This window comes from Palaemon carinicauda, chromosome 18 (genome assembly GCF_036898095.1).
Source record: "Palaemon carinicauda isolate YSFRI2023 chromosome 18, ASM3689809v2, whole genome shotgun sequence".
NCBI classification, from domain to species: Eukaryota; Metazoa; Arthropoda; class Malacostraca; order Decapoda; family Palaemonidae; genus Palaemon; species Palaemon carinicauda.
The window spans coordinates 25953646-25973855 of record NC_090742.1 but is presented as its reverse complement, the minus strand read 5'-3'; the positions used below and the strand labels follow the sequence as shown (position 1 = coordinate 25973855).

The window sequence follows — 20210 nt, the reverse complement described above, 5'->3', positions numbered from 1 at the left end:
ATCTTTACAGTACCAAAGTAAGAGAAAATAAATTCTTTTAGTTTTGACAAAAATTGTCTCTAGCAAGAATGAACTACATATTATACTGACCATTTTGTATCTTTTTACCAAAGTTCTCTCTAAAAATAAACTACATACAGTATATCACATAACTATGCAATTTCTTTTCAACACTCAACAATGGGGATTAGGATGGTAATTTAAAGTGTACAGGCCTCTCATATTAAGGGAATAAATAAATCCTAACTTGATATATCAAGAAAAACTTCATTAACTTTCAACACTTGCTCCACTTGACATAAAAAAAAAAAAGTTTTATTTCATGCAAGTTATAACAATTTTTTCAACATCTAACGAGTTCACTGTCACCGATGAAAACGAGTTCCAAAGAGGTGGCAGGTAGCACTTTCAAAAAAAAGAAGAAGAAATAATTACCTGATTATTTTCTTCATCGAGTAACGGGCCTCTCTTCTGAGGAGGTGGAGCAGAGGGTGCACGACGTGGCAATGATCTTGAATCGAAGCTGGAATGAGAAGTGCTTCGCACGAATTCCCCTCCCGTTGGCGACAAAGACCTAAACCGTACACACAACCGTTAATATGAAATACATGTGAAATAGCCTCGTGAAATAAAAAACAATAACGTAATAAATTAAGAAAAAAAATATCAGAAAAAGGTCCTCCTTTGTATAACAGATCTAAATGAAAATCAAACACGCTACTTTAGAGTATGTCATGTATGATGGTGGAATTTTTTCAAGCATGGTGTTTTTCTACTGAAGATCCTTGTTAAACAGCCTAAAACAGTCAAATCTTCATTTCATGTAGGAAGGGATCTACAGTAATCAAAATCTCATAAGATAAAATCTAAAAACTTAAATATCAATACACCTATTAGAATATATATTCCCTTCAAGTCTAAAAATATATACTGTACTATAATCAAATATAAAAAACATTCCAAAAGCAAAAATGACAAAAGGGAGCTTACTAAAGAGCTATGTACAAGGGAAGGCATGAATACAGATAAATATAAATAAAAAATTTAATGACTAAAAAATCCTATGAGTAAGACAGCTGCAAAAAAGCTTTCCAATCTAGCCTTTCCGCTGCTACTAATAATATTTAAAAAAAAATGTTATTGGGAAACCTGTTGCCAATATGCCAATAGACTTGAAAAATAATGTACAGTAATACCTCTCAATATGAAAGCTTCTGTATGAGAAAAATTCATGATACGAAACAAGATTTGCCCAGCCATCAAGTAATTTTAAAATTTGTGCACTGTAAAACTGTTAACTCGCCACCATCATCCTGCTCTCACATTGGTCATCTCCCTACCTGGATGCTAGTTACCACTGCAAGACCCTACTCTCCTATTTTATATTAATAAGTAAATTTTTAAGTTAAAAAACACAATGAACAGTACTGTATTGTGTGTGTGTACAGTACATATGTGCACACAATGCTACTACGCATATCAAAACATTAGTGATATGTTATTCTTTCATTTCGGTTAAATAAATAACAGACCTTAGCATATTCTTTCCTTTTAATGTCATGATTATCCATTTAAAGTTAAATCTTATATCAATACATACATTTTCAAATTAAAAAACACAATGAACACAACTGATATGTATGTACGAATGCACAATGCTACTACGTGATATAGATTTTTTTCTCATTTCGGTAAATAAATACCATCGCAACATTTTTTCCTTTAAATGTTATTTATTTATTGAAAATTAATTTCATATCAATAAGTATATTCTTAAATCAAAGGCAATGAACAATACTGTATTGTGTTTATGTACAGTACAGTATGTATATACGCACACTGCTATTATCCATATCAAAACATGAGCAATCCTGCATATTTTCTTTAAAAAACTATTTTCTGGGTCGACCTGTGACGGCCGGTGAAAAAGTCCTTCTTTGTACTCTTTCTGATATAAATCTTCCAAATATACCAGAGAAAATTAAAAGCATGGAATGCAGAGGTTACAACCCTCGCGCGAGCACCTTGTTGGTGTCGTATATCTAACAAGGGCGTTTGTAAAACACTATTCACAGGCTGTCTTCCATTTAGATAATCCCTTCATCAAAGGGGGAGGGCCGTGACAGGCCCTAGAGAATACAGTTGGGTTACCCTACCGACACCTACCACTCGCACTCACCAGGTCATCCTTCTGTTTTTTAGTTTTACTGAACAATTAAAGTTTATCTATTCTATATAGTAAGTACGCGTACATATTAACATCAATGAGTCTAGCTTGCATTACAATAAAATAGCTTAAATATATTCGTGTAAAAAAAAGCAGGCAGGTTATTTATTGACACATCACTAATGAATATTAATTGTATTACTGAACAATAGTTACCATAAAAAATATGTACGAGTTGAAGAAAATGGTTTGGTTATGCAAGATAGAAAACGTACTTCTCTACAGTAAAAGTAACATTAATAAAGTACAGTACATACAATACTGAATATTTCGTATTATTATTATTATTATTATTACTATCCAAGCTACAACCCTAGTTGGAAAAGCAAGATGCTATAAGCCCAGGGGCTCCAACAGGGAAAAATAGCCCAGTGAGGAAAGGAAATAAATAAATGAAGAGAACAAATTAACAATAAATCATTCTAAAATAAGTAACAACGTCAAAACAGACATGTCATATATAAACTATTAACAACATCAAAAACAAATATGTCATGAATAAACTATAAAAAGACTCATGTCCGCCTGGTCAACAAAATTGCATTTTCTCCAACTTTGAACTTTTGAAGTTCTACTGATTCAACCACCCGATTAGGAAGATCAGTATAGTAATGTACATAGTGTATATTTTTCCATTTATTATTGCATATGTTCTAATAACTAATGTACTTCATTTACAGGTATTAAAGTTAGGTTAGGTATATTGAATGATTCAAATGTATTTGCCTGTATTTCATTGTGGTTATAGCTTTATTCTAATATCTAATGTGGTGTTTTCGTAGGGCTTTTAACGAATTAGGCGATTTACATCTAAAACTGACCTCATTATACGAAAAAATCATGATACGAAAGCCACTCCGGAACTAATTAATTTTGTATCTAGAGGTATTACTGTAGCTCCAAACATAAAATAAAGGCTTGAATTCAGATAATTTCATAATAGAATAACAATTGTCCTGAGAAAGGGTTTGAAATTGTTAATTAGGTTTGAATACATTAAAATATCAAAAATTATATACAGTATATTTAATAAGCTTTTAATATTAGAGAAAAATATAAGGAAGTAAATCACAAAATGTATGTCCAAACCAAACTCAATAATCAGGATATTTAATGGTATTTTCAATAATTCATGTAAGGTACTCTCTCTGATTTATATAGCTGGGAATAGCTATATGGATAGTACGATCAACCCTTACTATTACTAACTAGGCTTCAATCATACTGTAGTTGAAAAAGTGGGATATTACAAGCTTCCGGGCTCCCAGTAGGGAATGTAACTCAGCGTAGAGAGAAAATGAGGAAATAAACCATAAACGAGAAGTAATGAATAAAATAAAGAGAATGTTTTAAGATCAGTAACAACGTTAAAATGGGTATGTCATTTATAACGTTCGAAGAGACTTCGATAAATGGAAGAAAATTTCCATCTCCTTTGAATAACAACTTTATTAGGCCCTACTGGATTCACGACCTGTACTACAGACGAAGAATATTAACTGATAAATAACTACCACTAAACGAAGAGTATTAACCGATGGATAACTCCCACCAAGCTTGCATGATGGTTATGTAAGCATGAGGGTAATGTATGAGAAAAGGATAATGGCCTGTATGACTTTTACTACTGCTTTTTTAAACAAAAACTTTCCAAGAAAAAAATTATACTTTTCAAAATGGAATACAAACCCCAAAAAGTATAAATGACGTCTCAAAAAATATAAAAAAGATGTTGGCTTGTATCTTTAGCAAAATGCAATAAGTATACTCTTTGGAACAGAGATGAAATCTCTGAGATTAACAAAAATAGAATTTCAATATTAAAATTTGTTGTTTCTATATTCACATATGTTCATATAGCTTATCTCTTCAAACTATACTTATAAGTACAATTACATTAACTAGAAATTTCCCTTTGGCCTCTAGCACCGTATTGAGACAATTTAGCAGTCAATCACAATAAACTTGACACTGCGCTATATATGCTTTGTCTTTCAGTCAAAACCAATCTACTCTTTTACAGCACTTGTCCGTAGGAAGGAGGGTGGGCATGTATATTAACATCAGGCGAGTACTATATATAAATAAATATCAGTATTAATATTCCATTTATACATTTCTCAAATAGCTGACTCCCCCACACTGATGCAGGTGGACCAGTAAGGGAAGGAAATAGGAAATTTAAAGTTCAAAAATAATAAACTGACCTAATACCTTAGACTCACTTAGTCTAGAATGTTGGTAAAAAACTGCCTTCAAGTATAGTTTGTTCTAACCTAATTCTCCAAGTCATGTTCTTAAGTACAACATGACTACCTAGTTACTTATCTACAGTATATACTTTACCCAAAACTTTGAATTCCAAATGGAAACGAACTAATCCTAAATTTGATCAAATTCCCACAATTACCAAAACAGGAAAAAGTCCTAATTAGACCGCTTCACCGGCAGCTATTACAGCACCTAGGCCAAACAATCTTGATAAGCAAACCAGAATCCTTTAAAGTAATGTTTGGCAAATACCGATTTGGTAGGCAACTGAGCAGCTGCTACAACTCTTTCTTAAACAATGATTCCCACAAAAATTATGAGATGCAGCTATACTTCTAATATCCTCAACCCTAACATTCAAGTCTTTCAACCGACTTTTCTCAAATTTTCTGTTTGCCTTGGTAACTAAGCTTTCAACAAGATTAAACACAGCATTTTATACCATAGGATTGATCAAAATCCTAACACCATGAAAACAACAGCTTTTCAAGGCTCACATGTAAAATTTTCATCTAAATAAATCATATAATCCTAAATAAGGTTCACACTGTTATGCCCTGAAAACTTCTCTTCTATGACTTTAAATAACCCCTACTTTACAATCTGCTTAAGAGTATTTCAAGAATACAGTATTCCTAATTTTATTACCCATACATAAACACCATTTATTAAATAAACCAGCTCACAAACCTTGCAATTAAGGAACTTCTCTTTATCAATATCAATGATGGGTACAAGTAAATAGATTTGAATAAATAAAAGGGTTAGATAACTAATTAGTTTTATAGCTCTTAGAATATCTTTGTAGGAAAAAAGCTTTTAATCCTACTACAGTATACAGGATACAGAATTAGCAGTTTTTTTTTTTTTTTTTTTTTTTCAATGGAGACAATTTACCGTTGCTATTAGGAAAAAAATATACCACAGAGAGTGAGAGTCGTCTTGGAAGTGGCAGCTTTCGACAACTAAGAAAAATAAAAAGAATCAAAACTCAAGTAACTTATTTGGATGCTTTTCACAAATAAGTTTTGCTAACAAGTGAAAAGGAGATCCTCATCTGAGTTAAGCTTCTCTTTGGTATTATCCATCTCCATTCTCAGGTTCCTGTCTTGGTGAAATCTCTAAAATATTAACTACAGGCCTTTCCTCTTCATCAATTTGAATGGTAACCGTTGCACCTCCACTAGGCAAGGGACTTGTTTTGGCAGTTGAGGTACATCCCTTATAATCACTAATAACCTAGATAACACTTACTGTACTATCTGGAGAAGTCTGAAAGACAAAGCATGTATGGCATATCCACACCAAGGTTACTGTCATTACCCGTAGATTGTTTCAATGCGCTACTAGAGGTCTAAGCTAATTAGAAGTTAAGAAAACTGGAAATTTTTAGTTTTTGGGTAAACATTCATATAAGCCAAGCTTCAAGAAAGAAGCAATTTGAACATTAGGGGAAGGTCACAGAAATTACTTTACCTCAAGCCTAATCCTATAAAATCTAACAAACCTTTTCCTTGAACAATATACAAAAAAAATGTTTTTTGCATTTTTTAAATGGCATGAAAATAAGGTAAAAACCATGTGAATGCAGTGTGAAAACAGCGTGGGTGGTGTATGAGCAATGCGGAACTGATTTTGTGCAAGTCTTGTTAATATTTGTCCACAATAAAGGCCTATACGCCAAGACCTTGCTTACTGAGCAATGGAATACTCATAACCAAATTCAAATTTGTATGTTCATATCCTGACCTGCTCATATTGAAAGCTACTCATAAACCAAAGTACTACTGTACAGTATGGTGATCTATTCTATAGGGTATTCTGTAGACAAATCCCCAATTTCTATCTACAAAGACAAGTGTTTCTCCAAATACTTCTTAAATATTATGTTTCGTACTTTTAATCATTGGGTCTTGCCCTTCAAGTACTGCTTATCCCTCAGAGGTTATCTATAAGTATACACTGTAGCAATGAATTCCCATAATGACATCAGATATCCCTTCTCTAAACAAAAGTTTTGAGCTTGTCAGCTTATGACACATGAATTCATTTTTTTTCAAGGATCCTTCTGAATTTATTTACCCCATTACTATTACACCATTCACTTATTTCTTTAGATCAATATGGCAATTCCCTCTCATGTCTTATCTTCACTACGTCAGAACATTCATTTCATTTCTCTATCAACATTTATTTTATTCATGTTCCCATACATCCAATCACCAGTATACAAAATCTGTTCTTATTTCCTGTCAATAATCCCTAGCATTCTAAAATTCACTGCAGTTTCCTTTTTCTCCCAAGATTTCTTTATCTTGTGATCATTTCATTTGAAAAAACTCTGCCAAAAATAGATAACAAAAGATAAAGAATCTTATGCAAAAAGATGTACAGTATACATTTTGCATAGGAAATTCTTCCTAGTGAATACGGTTTTAGGCTTGGTTCAAATCTTATATTAAATGAATACTAAGAAGCTTTACAAGAAACTAGAATTCTCCACACCTCAAAATACATAACTTGAAGGGGGACAGCCAGTAAATTAACGATGGACACTAAAAACTTTTTTCGAATCATATTTGAACTTTAACGTAAACAGGGGCATTTTATAAAATTCACTGTAGTTTTGCTGTTATAAAGGATTTCTTTAAAACTAGAGGATGAGATCCTTATTTTGTCAGAACAATCAAAACTGACTAATGGCATATTTCCTTACAGGTACTACAAAATCACTTCAAATACCGAGGGAATTTGCAGTGAAAGCTTAATCGGAGAAATTTTATAATGCATTAACCCACTATTAGACTACTCAAAATATACAATACTTAACTCCTACATTTTCCAATAATTTTATTGGGTTCATTAACATAAACAGAGATCTGTCTGCCTTTGTAAAAGTTTTACACAAATACATATGAAAGGATATTTTTGAAGGGAAAAATCTAACATATATAAAGTCCTTTTTTGGGGTTAAAGTGCTGTGTGGTTTCCAAAGGACCTTTGTATATAAGGCTAAAATCAGGGAATCCAATATGATCAACCATTAACTGGCTGGCCCCCTTATAGAAAATCTAAACAAAAAAAAAGGTACATCAACAACAATGTAGATAAATTGAGGTTAGTATAAAAATTGACAAAAATCTAAACTACACAAGTTTAGATATAAGAAATCACAAAAGCAAGGGAATGAAAAAAACATACAAAGTTAGATGTTTTCTTACCGATAAATATGGGCATGCAGTCCAAAAGATGGAAAACACAAGTCAGGATGGCATTCCACATACAAAAGAATAAGTATTCTTAACAAAACATGCTCAATCTCTATTTCAGAATAAATTATGTTAACCAAATAAAAATATTGCAAGTCTACTAAAGTTCAATGTGCAACCAAGGCATCTACAAACAACATTACTACTTTACTACCGATATCACAGATGCATACCTGCCACATACACTAGGATTATAATCCATCATATGAGATATGTTTAATTCTTTCCTTTTTTGGCTGCGGAAATTATTTATTTCAGTGAAAACTGTAAAATTTTTTCACTGATGATCTAACTTTAATACAGCTTCTTATGAAATACTTTGTACTTATTTCCTAATGGGAAAAATTCCTTTAATCTTAATCACTTTTAATTTTTCAATTAAAACCTCTAAATAAACCCTCACATAAACTCTTCCAAAGATATTGAATAGTCGCCTAATATTTACTACAATCAAAGCTCTACCAAAAATTGCAAAAATATTCACCAAATTCTCATAAAAGCTAAGTGAAATGAATCGTATCTGGAGTTGAATTTCTACCAAATAATCAATTTTGATAACTTTCAAGACCAATTCCCACACGCATCAAAATCCTTTCCCTCTTCAAGATTCAATTGTTGTAAATCAAGCAGAAAAAAAAAAAATTCAAATCACAAAGTGCAACCTACAAATGAAACTTATTCCTAATAAAAACTTCAGTGCAATAAACTGAAAAGGTAGATGTGTCAATGCTACTGGTACAAAGAAAATCGTGTAATCTCGCATGTCAAGGTATAATGCTTCTTTTCCCTCTATCAATTGTAATTTCCTCTTCCAATTTATAAGATTATTTACCCACTGACTTGATTCCTCTCATACTCATTATTACCTTGTCAAAGATTCAGTTTGTTTAATATTGAAGGCAATCTCTTGTTGCAACATCTGTTGTTTCAGTTGCTCGGCTTCAAGCTGCCGTCTTGATAATTCTTTCAATATTTCATTCTGTAGTAAATAGAAAATTTACAAAATAAAATACAGATCAGGTGCATTCAAAAAGCCAACAAATTACAGCAAAACGAATAAAAACCATAAAAAGAGTACGAGTTAATAGTCTGCAGACTCCAAGCTCTGTCAGGCAAGCAGAAGATTAGTGTGTGCTCATTGGAGGAACGATCGCCCTGTGTCAGGTGCTCTGGCTAGAGACGTGCTTGCTTTCGTAGAGCTCTCAGTCAACCTGGAGAGGTGCTAAAGAAGATATAACATACAATGAATAATAAAGTAGACAGAAGAGAGGGCGAGGAGGTGGAGGAAGTGAAAGAGAGATCACTGGACACCACACCGAGTAAACTAGCTTACCGAACAAGTCCTTCCTGGAAAAGATTCTCCATCTCTTGCTTCAAGTTTTCACACTCCTGCTGTATTCGTTCCTATAGTATGATGATAGGTTAACATGGTGTTATTGTTTAATAATGTATATTATTTATGCATGTCTTTTATTTGAGAGAGAGAGAGAGAGAGAGAGAGAGAGAGAGAGAGAGAGAGAGAGAGAGAGAGAGAGAGAGAGAGAGAGAGAGAGAGAGAGAATATTTTGTTTCATGGTACAGAAACCAGTTTCAGAAAAACGTTTTGCAAGAAAATATTACGAGAGAGAGAGAGAGAGAGAGAGAGAGAGAGAGAGAGAGAGAGAGAGAGAGAGAGAGAGAGAGAGAGAGAGAGAGAGAGAGAGAGAGAGAGAGAGAGAAAATATTTTGTTTCATAGTACAGAAACCAGTTTCAGAAAAAAAACGTTTTGCAAGAAAATATTACGAGAGAGAGAGAGAGAGAGAGAGAGAGAGAGAGAGAGAGAGAGAGAGAGAGAGAGAGAGAGAGAGAGAGAGAGAGAGAGAGAGAATATTTTGTTTCATAGTACAGAAACCAGTTCCAGAAAGAACGTTTTGCAAGAAAATATAACATACGGAAAAAAAAATACCATGGGGCAGATAGCGCAAAGAGCAAAACAATAAAATGAAACTAAACTTAAATAGCCAACATGATATTATTTACAAAATATGTTTCTACTGCCAATTGTCTGGCAGAACTGCTGGTCGTTAATTGTAAAGAATATTCTCTTAATATGCAAAATATTCAATATACTGTATGAGGTAGACCCCCAATGATATGAGCTCCAATATATCAAGCTCTTTCAAACATCACTTTTAGGAGGAAGCCGATGGACTTCCAAAATCCCAAAGTCCACTAAAGGTGCTAACTTTTGTTTACACAATAAAAAGTTTGCATCTGTAGTGAATTTAGCATTGTTAAAAAACTCTGGCATTACGAATGGTTAAAATCCAAATCTAAAACGAAAAAATAAATCTCTCTAAGAGAAATTAAAAGTGAAAACATTAGGATTAAAGATAGGAGTGAAATTTAATTTAGTTCTACAATATTAGGGTAGCTTTTTAAGAATGTTTTTTCCATACACATTACACTCCAGGTTGTTTGCTTTTCATGATAGCACAACAACAATAATAATGGTATTTATAGATACACTAAGACCATTGCATTAATAAGATATCAGTATTTAAAATGATAAAAAACTATATGTCAATTCTGTTATTATACATATACTGTAGATTTTGTAATATATCATTCTATTACAACAGTAATGACAACACTACCTTACAAAATGGTCTGAAGCAAATATTTCCAAAGCCTTTGTTTATTGAATCAAAAGTGAATAACCTTGTCCTTTGGATAATATATTTTACAAATTGAAGTGAAAGTGATATTTCAAAACTAAATCATTTATGTTTCATAACCTACTATCATCTGGGACCCCATGACGAGTATCACCTTTGTTCTTCCTTACATCACAAGCAATATTTAGAGTAAGATGTGTCCATAATCAAATGGTAGCATAAGAATCTATAAATGATTATTCAATACCTGAAATTTTGATGTTATGAGTAAATTACAAATCTTCATATCAGCACAACACACACCCTTCAACAGTCTATATTGTAGTAATGACCAATTTCATTAATCAAAACACTAATGAAAAAAATTAAAATAAGGAGTTTTGACAAAGGAAAAACCTATTTTTGGGGTGGTGCTGTGTGATCTCCAAAGACTTCCATGTGAAAGACTAAAAAAAGGAACCTTAAGAAATATTGTCTCCCCTACTCTAGGGCCAGTGTAAAGCATGGACTCAAGTGTGCAATCATAAGGGCAACCCACGAGTTACGGCTCACTAGAACTTGGTACAGCACCTCTAATGGTGAAATTTGTCTGCTATAGATGATGTCATTACTGCATCATCATCATCTCAGAAAGAAACCATCATCCCAGATGGAGACAATGCGATAAGCATCTTACAGTTCGTCGTTGAGGAGTTAAAAATTCCAGTAGTGCTAAAGTGTAATAAGAAGACTGAAGCGATTAAGTTGATTGACAGTAACCAGTTTTTTCAAATTTTTGTTATGTTAGCAAAAAAATATGAGTGTAAATTTTAATTAAATGCGCCGGCAGTTGAGTAATAGGGTGTGTCAGAACTACACACTGCCTTCAACAGTCTATAGTAATGATCAAATTCATTAATCAAACCACCAATTAAAATCACAAGACAGTGAATTGGAAGGCCATTTTTCATAAACAGTACTGTAACTGATATGAGAAACATCCACAAATGTAAGTAAAATCTCTAATCATGAGTGAATTACACTTATGAGTACAATATGTTTATATATTTTAGTTACTTTTCCAGCACAGAATAATTAACAATGACTACAATGATTAATATCATAACAGGCACTAGCTTAAGAGCTAATTTGTCAACACAAAAGGAGAGCACATCAAGCCAAGCACTTTTAGCAACATTTTGCTAAACCAAAATATCTGCTCAGTAAATAGGCTTTACCCACAGCAGCATGGACTGGAATAACAAGCTTTTGGTAGCAGATTGTGCCACAAAAAACGTGAGTCATGAAAGGTTTATGTTCCATAAAGTATAGACTATTGCATAAGTGGAACCTCTTCATTACCTTGTACAATATATTCTTGTTTGCTCTGTAGTTTTATGACTATTTTCCTGTACACATACTGTATATTAGTCCAACTTGCTTTACTTTTACTAGAGAATACATTTATCAATTCATTCTTCGTTATTAACACCTCCTTACAGGTTTTCAATTGTCTATAATCTTTTCTTTTGTTTCTATATTTTTTCAATTGGTTGAAAGTAATGAAAGCAAAATTTTCCGTTTGTTTGTTTAGGTGTTATCTAAAGTCTAGTTCTCGTCAATACCACTTCACAGTCTTTCATGGAAATTTTACCATCTGGGATGGGTTCATGCACAATACTTCATCATCAACACAGTCAATCACTGAAGTATTTTTTTCACTGACATTAACCAAGTCAGAGTTGTCCAAATTATGAGATAGTGGGCATGATCAAAGAATGTGATTGGTGGTCTGGGTATTTTCTCAACATTTGCAGGAATGGTCAGTTTTAAGGCCTCATTTGACCAGATTGTCACCTATTCTGGCCACTCCAGCTCTAGCTTGGTAAAGAGCACACCAATCACCTCTGGAAAGTAGTGCCCCATCAGGAATTTCTTCAGTGGTGTCCTGCACTGCACTCTTGGAGGACAGTCTCCTATCAGAGTCCTTCCATTGGTGTATTCTATCATTCTACTATGGTATTTGGGCTCATAGTTCCTCCACAATAGCAGAGCTCTTCCTTAAGTCTACTTGGAACAGGTACATGAGGAGGCAGTGGGAGTCTTGAGCCCAATATTTGTTAGCTCTCTTCAATTTTTGTTGTTGTAAGCCTCCTAATTTCCGGGATGGGGGGGGGGCCCCACCAGCGAGTCTCTAGAGGGTGTTGGTGGGCCTGATTTCTAGGGGACAATACCAGCAAATTTGTAGAGTGTGTTGGTGGAAGTGATACATAGTATCCATGATGACTGCATGCCTCGTTGAACAAAGGAACTATTTTCTTGGCATGCAATGATTTGCTCCACACTGGTGCATAGAAATCAGCTGGTGCATACCACAGGGATAAGGAAGATGTTCTTAGTGTGTGAGCATTGGCTCCCTACTTGGATCCTGCAAGTTTTTTTTAACAGGAAATTGCAAGAGCCAAGTATAGAGCATCCTTTTTATTAAAATGGATAAAAAGGATTCCTTATACTTTCCTATTATTGCTTGTAAATTTGTCCCCAAGAGAACCATACGGAAATAGACTTGACTGTCAGTTTCATATGGATCTGTTAGCCGGTATCTCTTCCAACTAAGAAAGGTATGTCTATCATGTCTTTAAACTCCCTCAATTACATCAGACTCTCAAACTTTACTAAAGAAGTAAGGTGACCAGAGTCTCACTCCCATCTCTAATCCTGGCCAAATACAATTTCAATTTCTACATATAATTTTTCTATTACCTCAACTGACATTTTGTTAAGATGCATTTAAAATAAGGGAAAGTTGGAGAAATTTAATGGTCCTATTGAAAGGAAATGGATGAGGAGCAGAAATTAATATATATATAGATTGGGCGATACTTCTTGTTTCTTGGTCCAGATTACAGCTTCTATCAAAAAGTTAGTTTACTCCATGAAATATTTACAACAAAATACTACAGAACAAACTACAAAATAACATATTTTATGTAGCATTTTAACACCTGCTTACAAACCTTATGATCTAATGTAAAATCTTGCATAAATCTAATGTTTTTCTTAGTTTAGATAATAAATTTTAGAGGCAATAAAGACATTTTTTCTATGTGGAGAGTTATCTAAATAGAGTGTAAATTCATTTGCAATGTGTCTTTGTTTATCAAATGTGTTACTATTTTTTGAAAGACGAATGCAAAAATATGATGAATATAGCATTCTCACCTTTTCTTGCGACGAGTCTTCCAAGAATTTTCTGGTTCTCTCAAGTTCTGCAGTGAGTGCATTCTTTTCTTCTAAAGCATGCATTCTTTCCTTCAAGTGAACTTGTAGTCTCTCATTCGATTCTAATAAACAAAAAGAATGACTTATCAAAAAATGAAACAATGTCATGAGTTTTTCTTATAAGAATGCTGAAACAATGTTTCCCTCAATTACTACTGTAATATATTTTCTTAATATATAAACAATACTCTTACTTAATTTTCATACAAGTAAACAGATAAATCAATGACTTTTATACATTGTAAATAATTCAATAATGTTTTTTGAAGAATATAACATACTAAAATAATGCCGAGTGGTAAAAAATTGTCAAACTCTTCATGAATTCACAAGTACTTCAACAATCACATAAAAAAGAAACATTAATTAAAGGCACCCCACATATAACTTCAACACACCTTGAAGTAATTTATCAACAGTAGCAGATAATCTGGAATTGTGCTCCTCATTCATCTTCAGACGCTGATTCAACCGCAACAATTCGCCACCTTTTTCTTCCAGTTGATTCTCTAAACGTTGGATACGATCTTCAGCACTGCCATGCTTTTCCTGAACCTGTTGGGAGAGGGGCTTCTGGGGTAATATGAGAATCGAGCCAGAGAAATAGTTCACAATAAAAATTCCTAACTTAAAGCAAGTGAAAAAAAAACAGGATAGTGTATGTGTGTGTGTGTTGGAGGAGGAATGGATAGAGTTGAATGCAATGGGTTTTTCAATTTATGGGTGGAAGGGGAGAGGGTCAGGTTTAACCCTTTCATTAGTGCAGTCGTCTTTCCTTTAAGTGCTGCTGTCGCATGTCATCCAAGCCTTAACTTATGTGGGACTCCTCATCATCACGATCTCCATGTGGGATATCAGGAAGTGGCCTTCCATGAGGTGTTGCCATCTCCTGCATACCTAGAAAGCCTCTGGGTAACATTGCATGGTAAGATTTGTTTTGCCTACCATATAATAAAAACATGAAGCCTGTTATTATCAAATTCAATTACATAATAAATGCCCTCTCACTATGAACATACAACTTCAAATTATGCCCTAATGAATGGGTTAGGAAGGGGATATTTGGAGTCTAGGATGGCAACAGGACTTGGTTTTGAAACGTCAACAATTACTTAAATGCTTGATAGGTGGCAAGGGGAAAAAATGTGCATCAAAACTGCATAAGTTATATAACTAGACTAAATAACTATTCTAATATAAGCTTGAGCATTTCTATCTACATGATATGAAAGGAGAAAATTGTCTCGACCAGCAATTTTTCTTGATAAGCTAATTAACAACTACACAACATTAAACAGCGACACTAAAAGAGGTAACCTTAAACATATTCAAGGAATCAGAAAGCATCACAGTTTTGTAATTAGATTTTACAACATATAGTCTAAAAATAGCAATACATTAAATAAAATGCACAAGACTAAGTATATTATACAGATTCATGGGCTGTGACTTACAGATAATAAACTGTTTGATAAAACAGCAAGGTAATGAATTTATGACTGGATTTCAAATCTTTTTTTTAGGCTGAACTAAACATTGAAATGGTGCCCAAATGAAGGGAAAACTAGTTGGGAAGGGAATGAAAACTACAGAAGCTTTACATCTGCATCACTAATTCAAGGATAGTGTAACGCTCCAGTACAGTATAAAAAAAAAAAAAAAAAAAAAAAAAAAATCTAAGAACTTGAAATCTAAGTAGTAGTACTGATTTAAGTTGCCAATGATGTAACTGTGGAAGGGTCAGGTAAAAGGGAGCTCTCCGTGGGATAATGGCGGGAAACAGGATCAGGAGCACAATTGTAGATATTAGTCAAGGCAGGGCAGGGTTATGAAGATGATATTCGTATCTTGGGTATGGATGTAAAAAGCCAAAATACACTGACTAAGTACAGCATTGGTGCATGAAATGACAATGTGGCTGATACACATTATTATGTGTAGGGGTAAAGTATGCATGTTCTCACTGACCAGTGTTGTGTATTCAATATGCAAACCTACTGTTCAGGACCACCTTTATTTCCAATAGTCAAACAATAGTAACTGGTATATACAGTAGTTATTTGTTAAAAGAATTATGACAGTATGCTAAAATAATTTAGCATACCACAATTTATATATCTCATACTATTAACTGTTTAAAACTATATTCAAACCTTCAAACCAAAATGACTACAAACATGTGTCTTTCAGACACTCACTTTTATTATTATTATTAGTACCTACGCTACAACTCTAGTTGGAAAAGCATGATACTACAAGCACAAGGGGTCTAACAGGGAAAGTAACTCAGTAAAGAAAAGAAATAATAAATAAACTGTAAATTGAGAAATAACAACTAAAATAATAAATAAACTGTATATGAGAAGGAACAATTAAAATATTATAAAATATATTCAGATTAGCAACAACACTGAAATAGATCAGTCATATAAAATCTATGAAACAAGACTTATGTTAACCTGTTCTGTTTTGCCATGTTTGAACTACTGAAGTTCCACAGATTCATTTGCCAGATTAAGAAGATCTGTCTGCAATCCAATCACAGTTGGAATAAAACTTCTAGAATACTCTGTAGTACTAAGCCTTAAATATGGAGAAGGCAAGACCGTAAATCTTAGTCCAACAAATCAAGATGATAGTCAGCAGCTGAAGACCAGACAGAAGGACAATACTCATAATATTGTTGAATGAAAAAATTAAAACATAACCCTCAGAATAGATTGATCACCAAAAAAAGATAAATTCCCAATTTAATTTATAAAACTTTCACTCAATCATAAAAATCATGTAAATGGGGCCCTACAATTGCAAAATCTATGCCAGTCCAATTCAGTAAGTGTAACCAGATTATCACCATTGTTTTGCATATTTAACTGAGAAGACATGAAAAAGAAAGAATGCCCTAGAATATTTTTCGAGTGACCTGACCAGAGAAGAGATGTTAATAGATCTCAATATCCAAAGTGGAAAAAAAAAAGTTGAAATCATTATGCAAAGTTCTGACCAGTTAGCACAATGCACAACTACAATAATCATATGTATAAAAATGGGGTTTTGACAAGTACAGTAAAGGATAGTCTGTAGTAAAATATAACACCAAAGTACCGGTAATTAAAAAAATTGAATGATGCAGTTACCTGTTCTGCTCACAGGGTAAGTATAATAAGCTTAAGTTTCCTGTATAATCAGCCAAAATGAAATATCAAATGTCCATAATCTAGACCAGATTCACCAACAAAAGTAAAAGATACAAGAAGAACTAAACAATCAACTCTTCTATTGATGATAGATGACACCAAACTTGACCCGGTAGAGGCACTTGCCTGGGATAAGTACAATATAATGACTGGATTAAGGAAGCTTAAATATAAGAGAGGGAAGATCAATTTGAGGTTAATCATAATTCCTGAAGTTAATACAGCTAATGACTGTTATGACTGTAGTCATTTTGGTTTGAATTTACACTAATATATTGTAATCTACAAAATTATTCAGACTTCATAAAATGAAAAGGAATTTTAACTCAAACTTTTTATTTCTATACTCACCTGATGTTTCTAGTGGTGCCTCCTCTCTTCAAGTTCAGTTTCACCAACATTTACCCATAAAATTAAAAATAATTCCCATTTTTTTCCTTTCAGCAGACATATACCCCTTGTAAAACAATAAGACAATCTAGGGGTTTAATGACAAGAACCACCACCTTTGGCTAGCCTCAGAACCTGTCTTTCAGTCTTGAAGTCAAAACTATTCCCTATCTTCTTGACACTGCATAAGTCAGTGAGGAAGATGGTGGACATGTCTACATCAGTTGAGTAAAATAATAGAAATTATATTTTCTAAATTCCGTGTATTTCTAAAAACCCACCCCAGAAGGTTTGCCAGGCCACCAGCCACCAATTGAGATATCAACGCTAGAGTTATCGAGTACTTTGACTGGCCAGACAGTAGTACATTGGATCCCTCTGTCTGGTTAAAGTTCATTTTCCCTTTGCCTACACATACTCCAAATAGTTTGGCCTATTCTTTTCACATTCTCCTCTGTCCTCAAACACCTGAAAACACTGAGATTACCAAACAATTCTTCTTACCTCAAGGGGTCAACTACTGCACTATAATTGTTTAGTGGCTACATTCCTCTTGGTAAGGAGAGAAGAGACTCTTTAGCTATAATAATCAGCTCTTCTAAATGAAGTACACTCAAAATCAAACCATTGTTCTCTAGTCTTTGGTAGTGCCATAGCCTCTGTACCATGGTGTTACACTGTTTTAGGGTAGAGTTCTTTGGCTTGAGGGTACACTCATGCAAACTATTAAATCTTATCTCTCTTACCATTGTTTTTGGAAGGTTTTATTGTTTATATATGAAATATCCATATTAATGTTGTTACTGTTCTAAAAATATTCTATTTTGATTGTTTATTACTTCTCTTGTAGGCAATTTATTTCCTTGTTTTCTTTCCTCATTGGGGTATTTTCATTGTTGAAGCCCTTGGGCTTATAGCATCTTGCTTTCCCAACTAGGGTTGTAGATTAGAGAGTAATAATAATAATGTCATTTGTTGATTTAAGATAAAATATCAATATTTAAGACAGCTGTTGTCTTGATTATTGGTAACAAACATCTGAAAATATATTTTGAAATATGGGACTCTAGATTGTTTCTCTATATTACCGTATATCTTATCTCCTAATTGCATATCAATATAGAACAACACCATGTAACTAAACTAGAATTTTCAAAATTAAGAAAATTATAAATTAACTATACCTCATAAATATTATTAGACCACATCACCAGCAACTACTACCGGACCTAAAGCTCAGTTATATTGATATAAAAACAGTATTCTTCAAGATAAGGTTTAGCAAAAACAGAGGTGGTATACCAATGAACTGCCACAAAAACCCTTTGCAAAGAAACATTTCTGACAAAATTAAGAGATATGGCAGCAATTCTAATATTAAAAACCCTAACCTTCAAGCCTTTCATTAGACTTTGTTCCAATTCTTTGTGAGCTTCTATGACCAAAATTCTAATAAGATATAATACTGCATTTTCGGACAAGAGGATTATTTGTTATTGAAAATCCTGCAGAACAAATAAGGTAGGCTTACGATACTTCGTATGTTTATAGTTTGGTCCAAAATTGAACAGTTCTTGCAAGACAAAGAAATCTATTTACCGATGTAATACTCTCATCCTTTTCCCAAGACGGGATGTCAAGGAATTGTGGCCCATTCTATTCTTAAAATAATTTTCAGCTCTGGATGTAAGCATAGAGATAGATATCTGCAGCTTAGACTCTCCAAAGCCTACCTAAGAAGATAGTGTATGTAGTTCACTTATGCATTTAGCAGAGGCCAAAGTCACTAAGAAGAGTTTCAGCCATTAGATCATTAATCAAAAGATTTTACAAATGGCCAAAGCCAGTAGGAAGTGTTTTAGCTGTTAGATCTTTAATCAAAAAAAAGTTTCAAAGGTTCAAAATTCAAACTTTTTTAAATAAATAGTATTGTAAAACTACATCCAAATTCAAGAAAATACTCCTGACTCCTGGAAGCCATTCTATAATAAAAGATTAAAATGCATACACTATAATACATGAAATTTATACATCTAATCCCAGATATCTAAGTATAGAATTAAGCATGAATCTATATCCTTTATTGCCTGAAATTGAAAGTTTCTTTTCATCAATATGGAAATGTAAAAAATTAACAATACTATCCAAACTAGTTCTAGTCAATGATACCTTCCTAGATTTGCACCAATCAAAAACATTCCACAATGTTATGTAAATTACCAGTAGACTGTCTTTTTAAACCTATGACAGACAATCTGAAGGGTTGCAAAAACCCATTGCTTCTGAAAATAAGGTGGATAGTATCCATACGGTTCGATGTGTCATGGATGGGTTTGGATAAATCACCTTTGAAATTGTCTAAGCAGATTGGTTTTATACGGCAACCTTCTAGGACACTTTAACAACAGAGGCCACAGATCTGTGAACCATTCCCTAGGGGGTTAGAAAAAGGCTATTAGCGTGATCCAACTGTTTGAAGAAATTCTAACCATGTACATCACTTATTGACTCATGGCAAATGGTGGAAATATAAAGATCCAGATTGGACCAGTCTTGTAGCAAGGCATCTACCTTCCATTCTAAGGGATCTAAAATAGTGAACAAAACACCGAATCGTTTTGTTCAGTGATAATGCAAACGTGTCTACATTTGTTCGACATCCCAATTTCCAAATTCTAGACACTGATGGATGTAGAGATCAGTCATTTGAAAGAATCTGACTTTTCTTGCTTAACTAATCTGCTAAAATTTTTTATTTTCTCAAATAAACTGAGGAAGAAGGCTTATTCCTTTTAAATTTGTCTAAGTCAATAGCACTTCCACTATCCAGTACAGGGATTGTGACCTTGTCACCCTTGATTGTGGATGTAGGTCAATGACATCGTATTGTCTGAAACCATTGCCCTAACACCAGTGGTTCCTGGTCCTGAAGAGGCT

The 20210-nt window shown here is 33.5% G+C and overlaps 1 protein-coding gene across 2 annotated transcripts in view; it reads right to left on the bottom strand.

The window, feature by feature from the left end:
• The window catches only part of LOC137657725 (liprin-alpha-1-like), a 142746-nt gene that overhangs the window by 89245 nt on the left and 33291 nt on the right, over positions 1 to 20210 (bottom strand). For both annotated transcript variants that reach the window (XM_068392170.1, XM_068392171.1), the window contains exons 8-11: positions 14085 to 14259; positions 13627 to 13748; positions 8634 to 8746; positions 436 to 574 (exon numbers count right to left, since the gene is read on the bottom strand). In XM_068392170.1, the coding sequence (XP_068248271.1) occupies positions 436 to 574; positions 8634 to 8746; positions 13627 to 13748; positions 14085 to 14259 (549 nt within the window). The remainder of the gene's footprint in view (positions 1 to 435; positions 575 to 8633; positions 8747 to 13626; positions 13749 to 14084; positions 14260 to 20210) is intronic.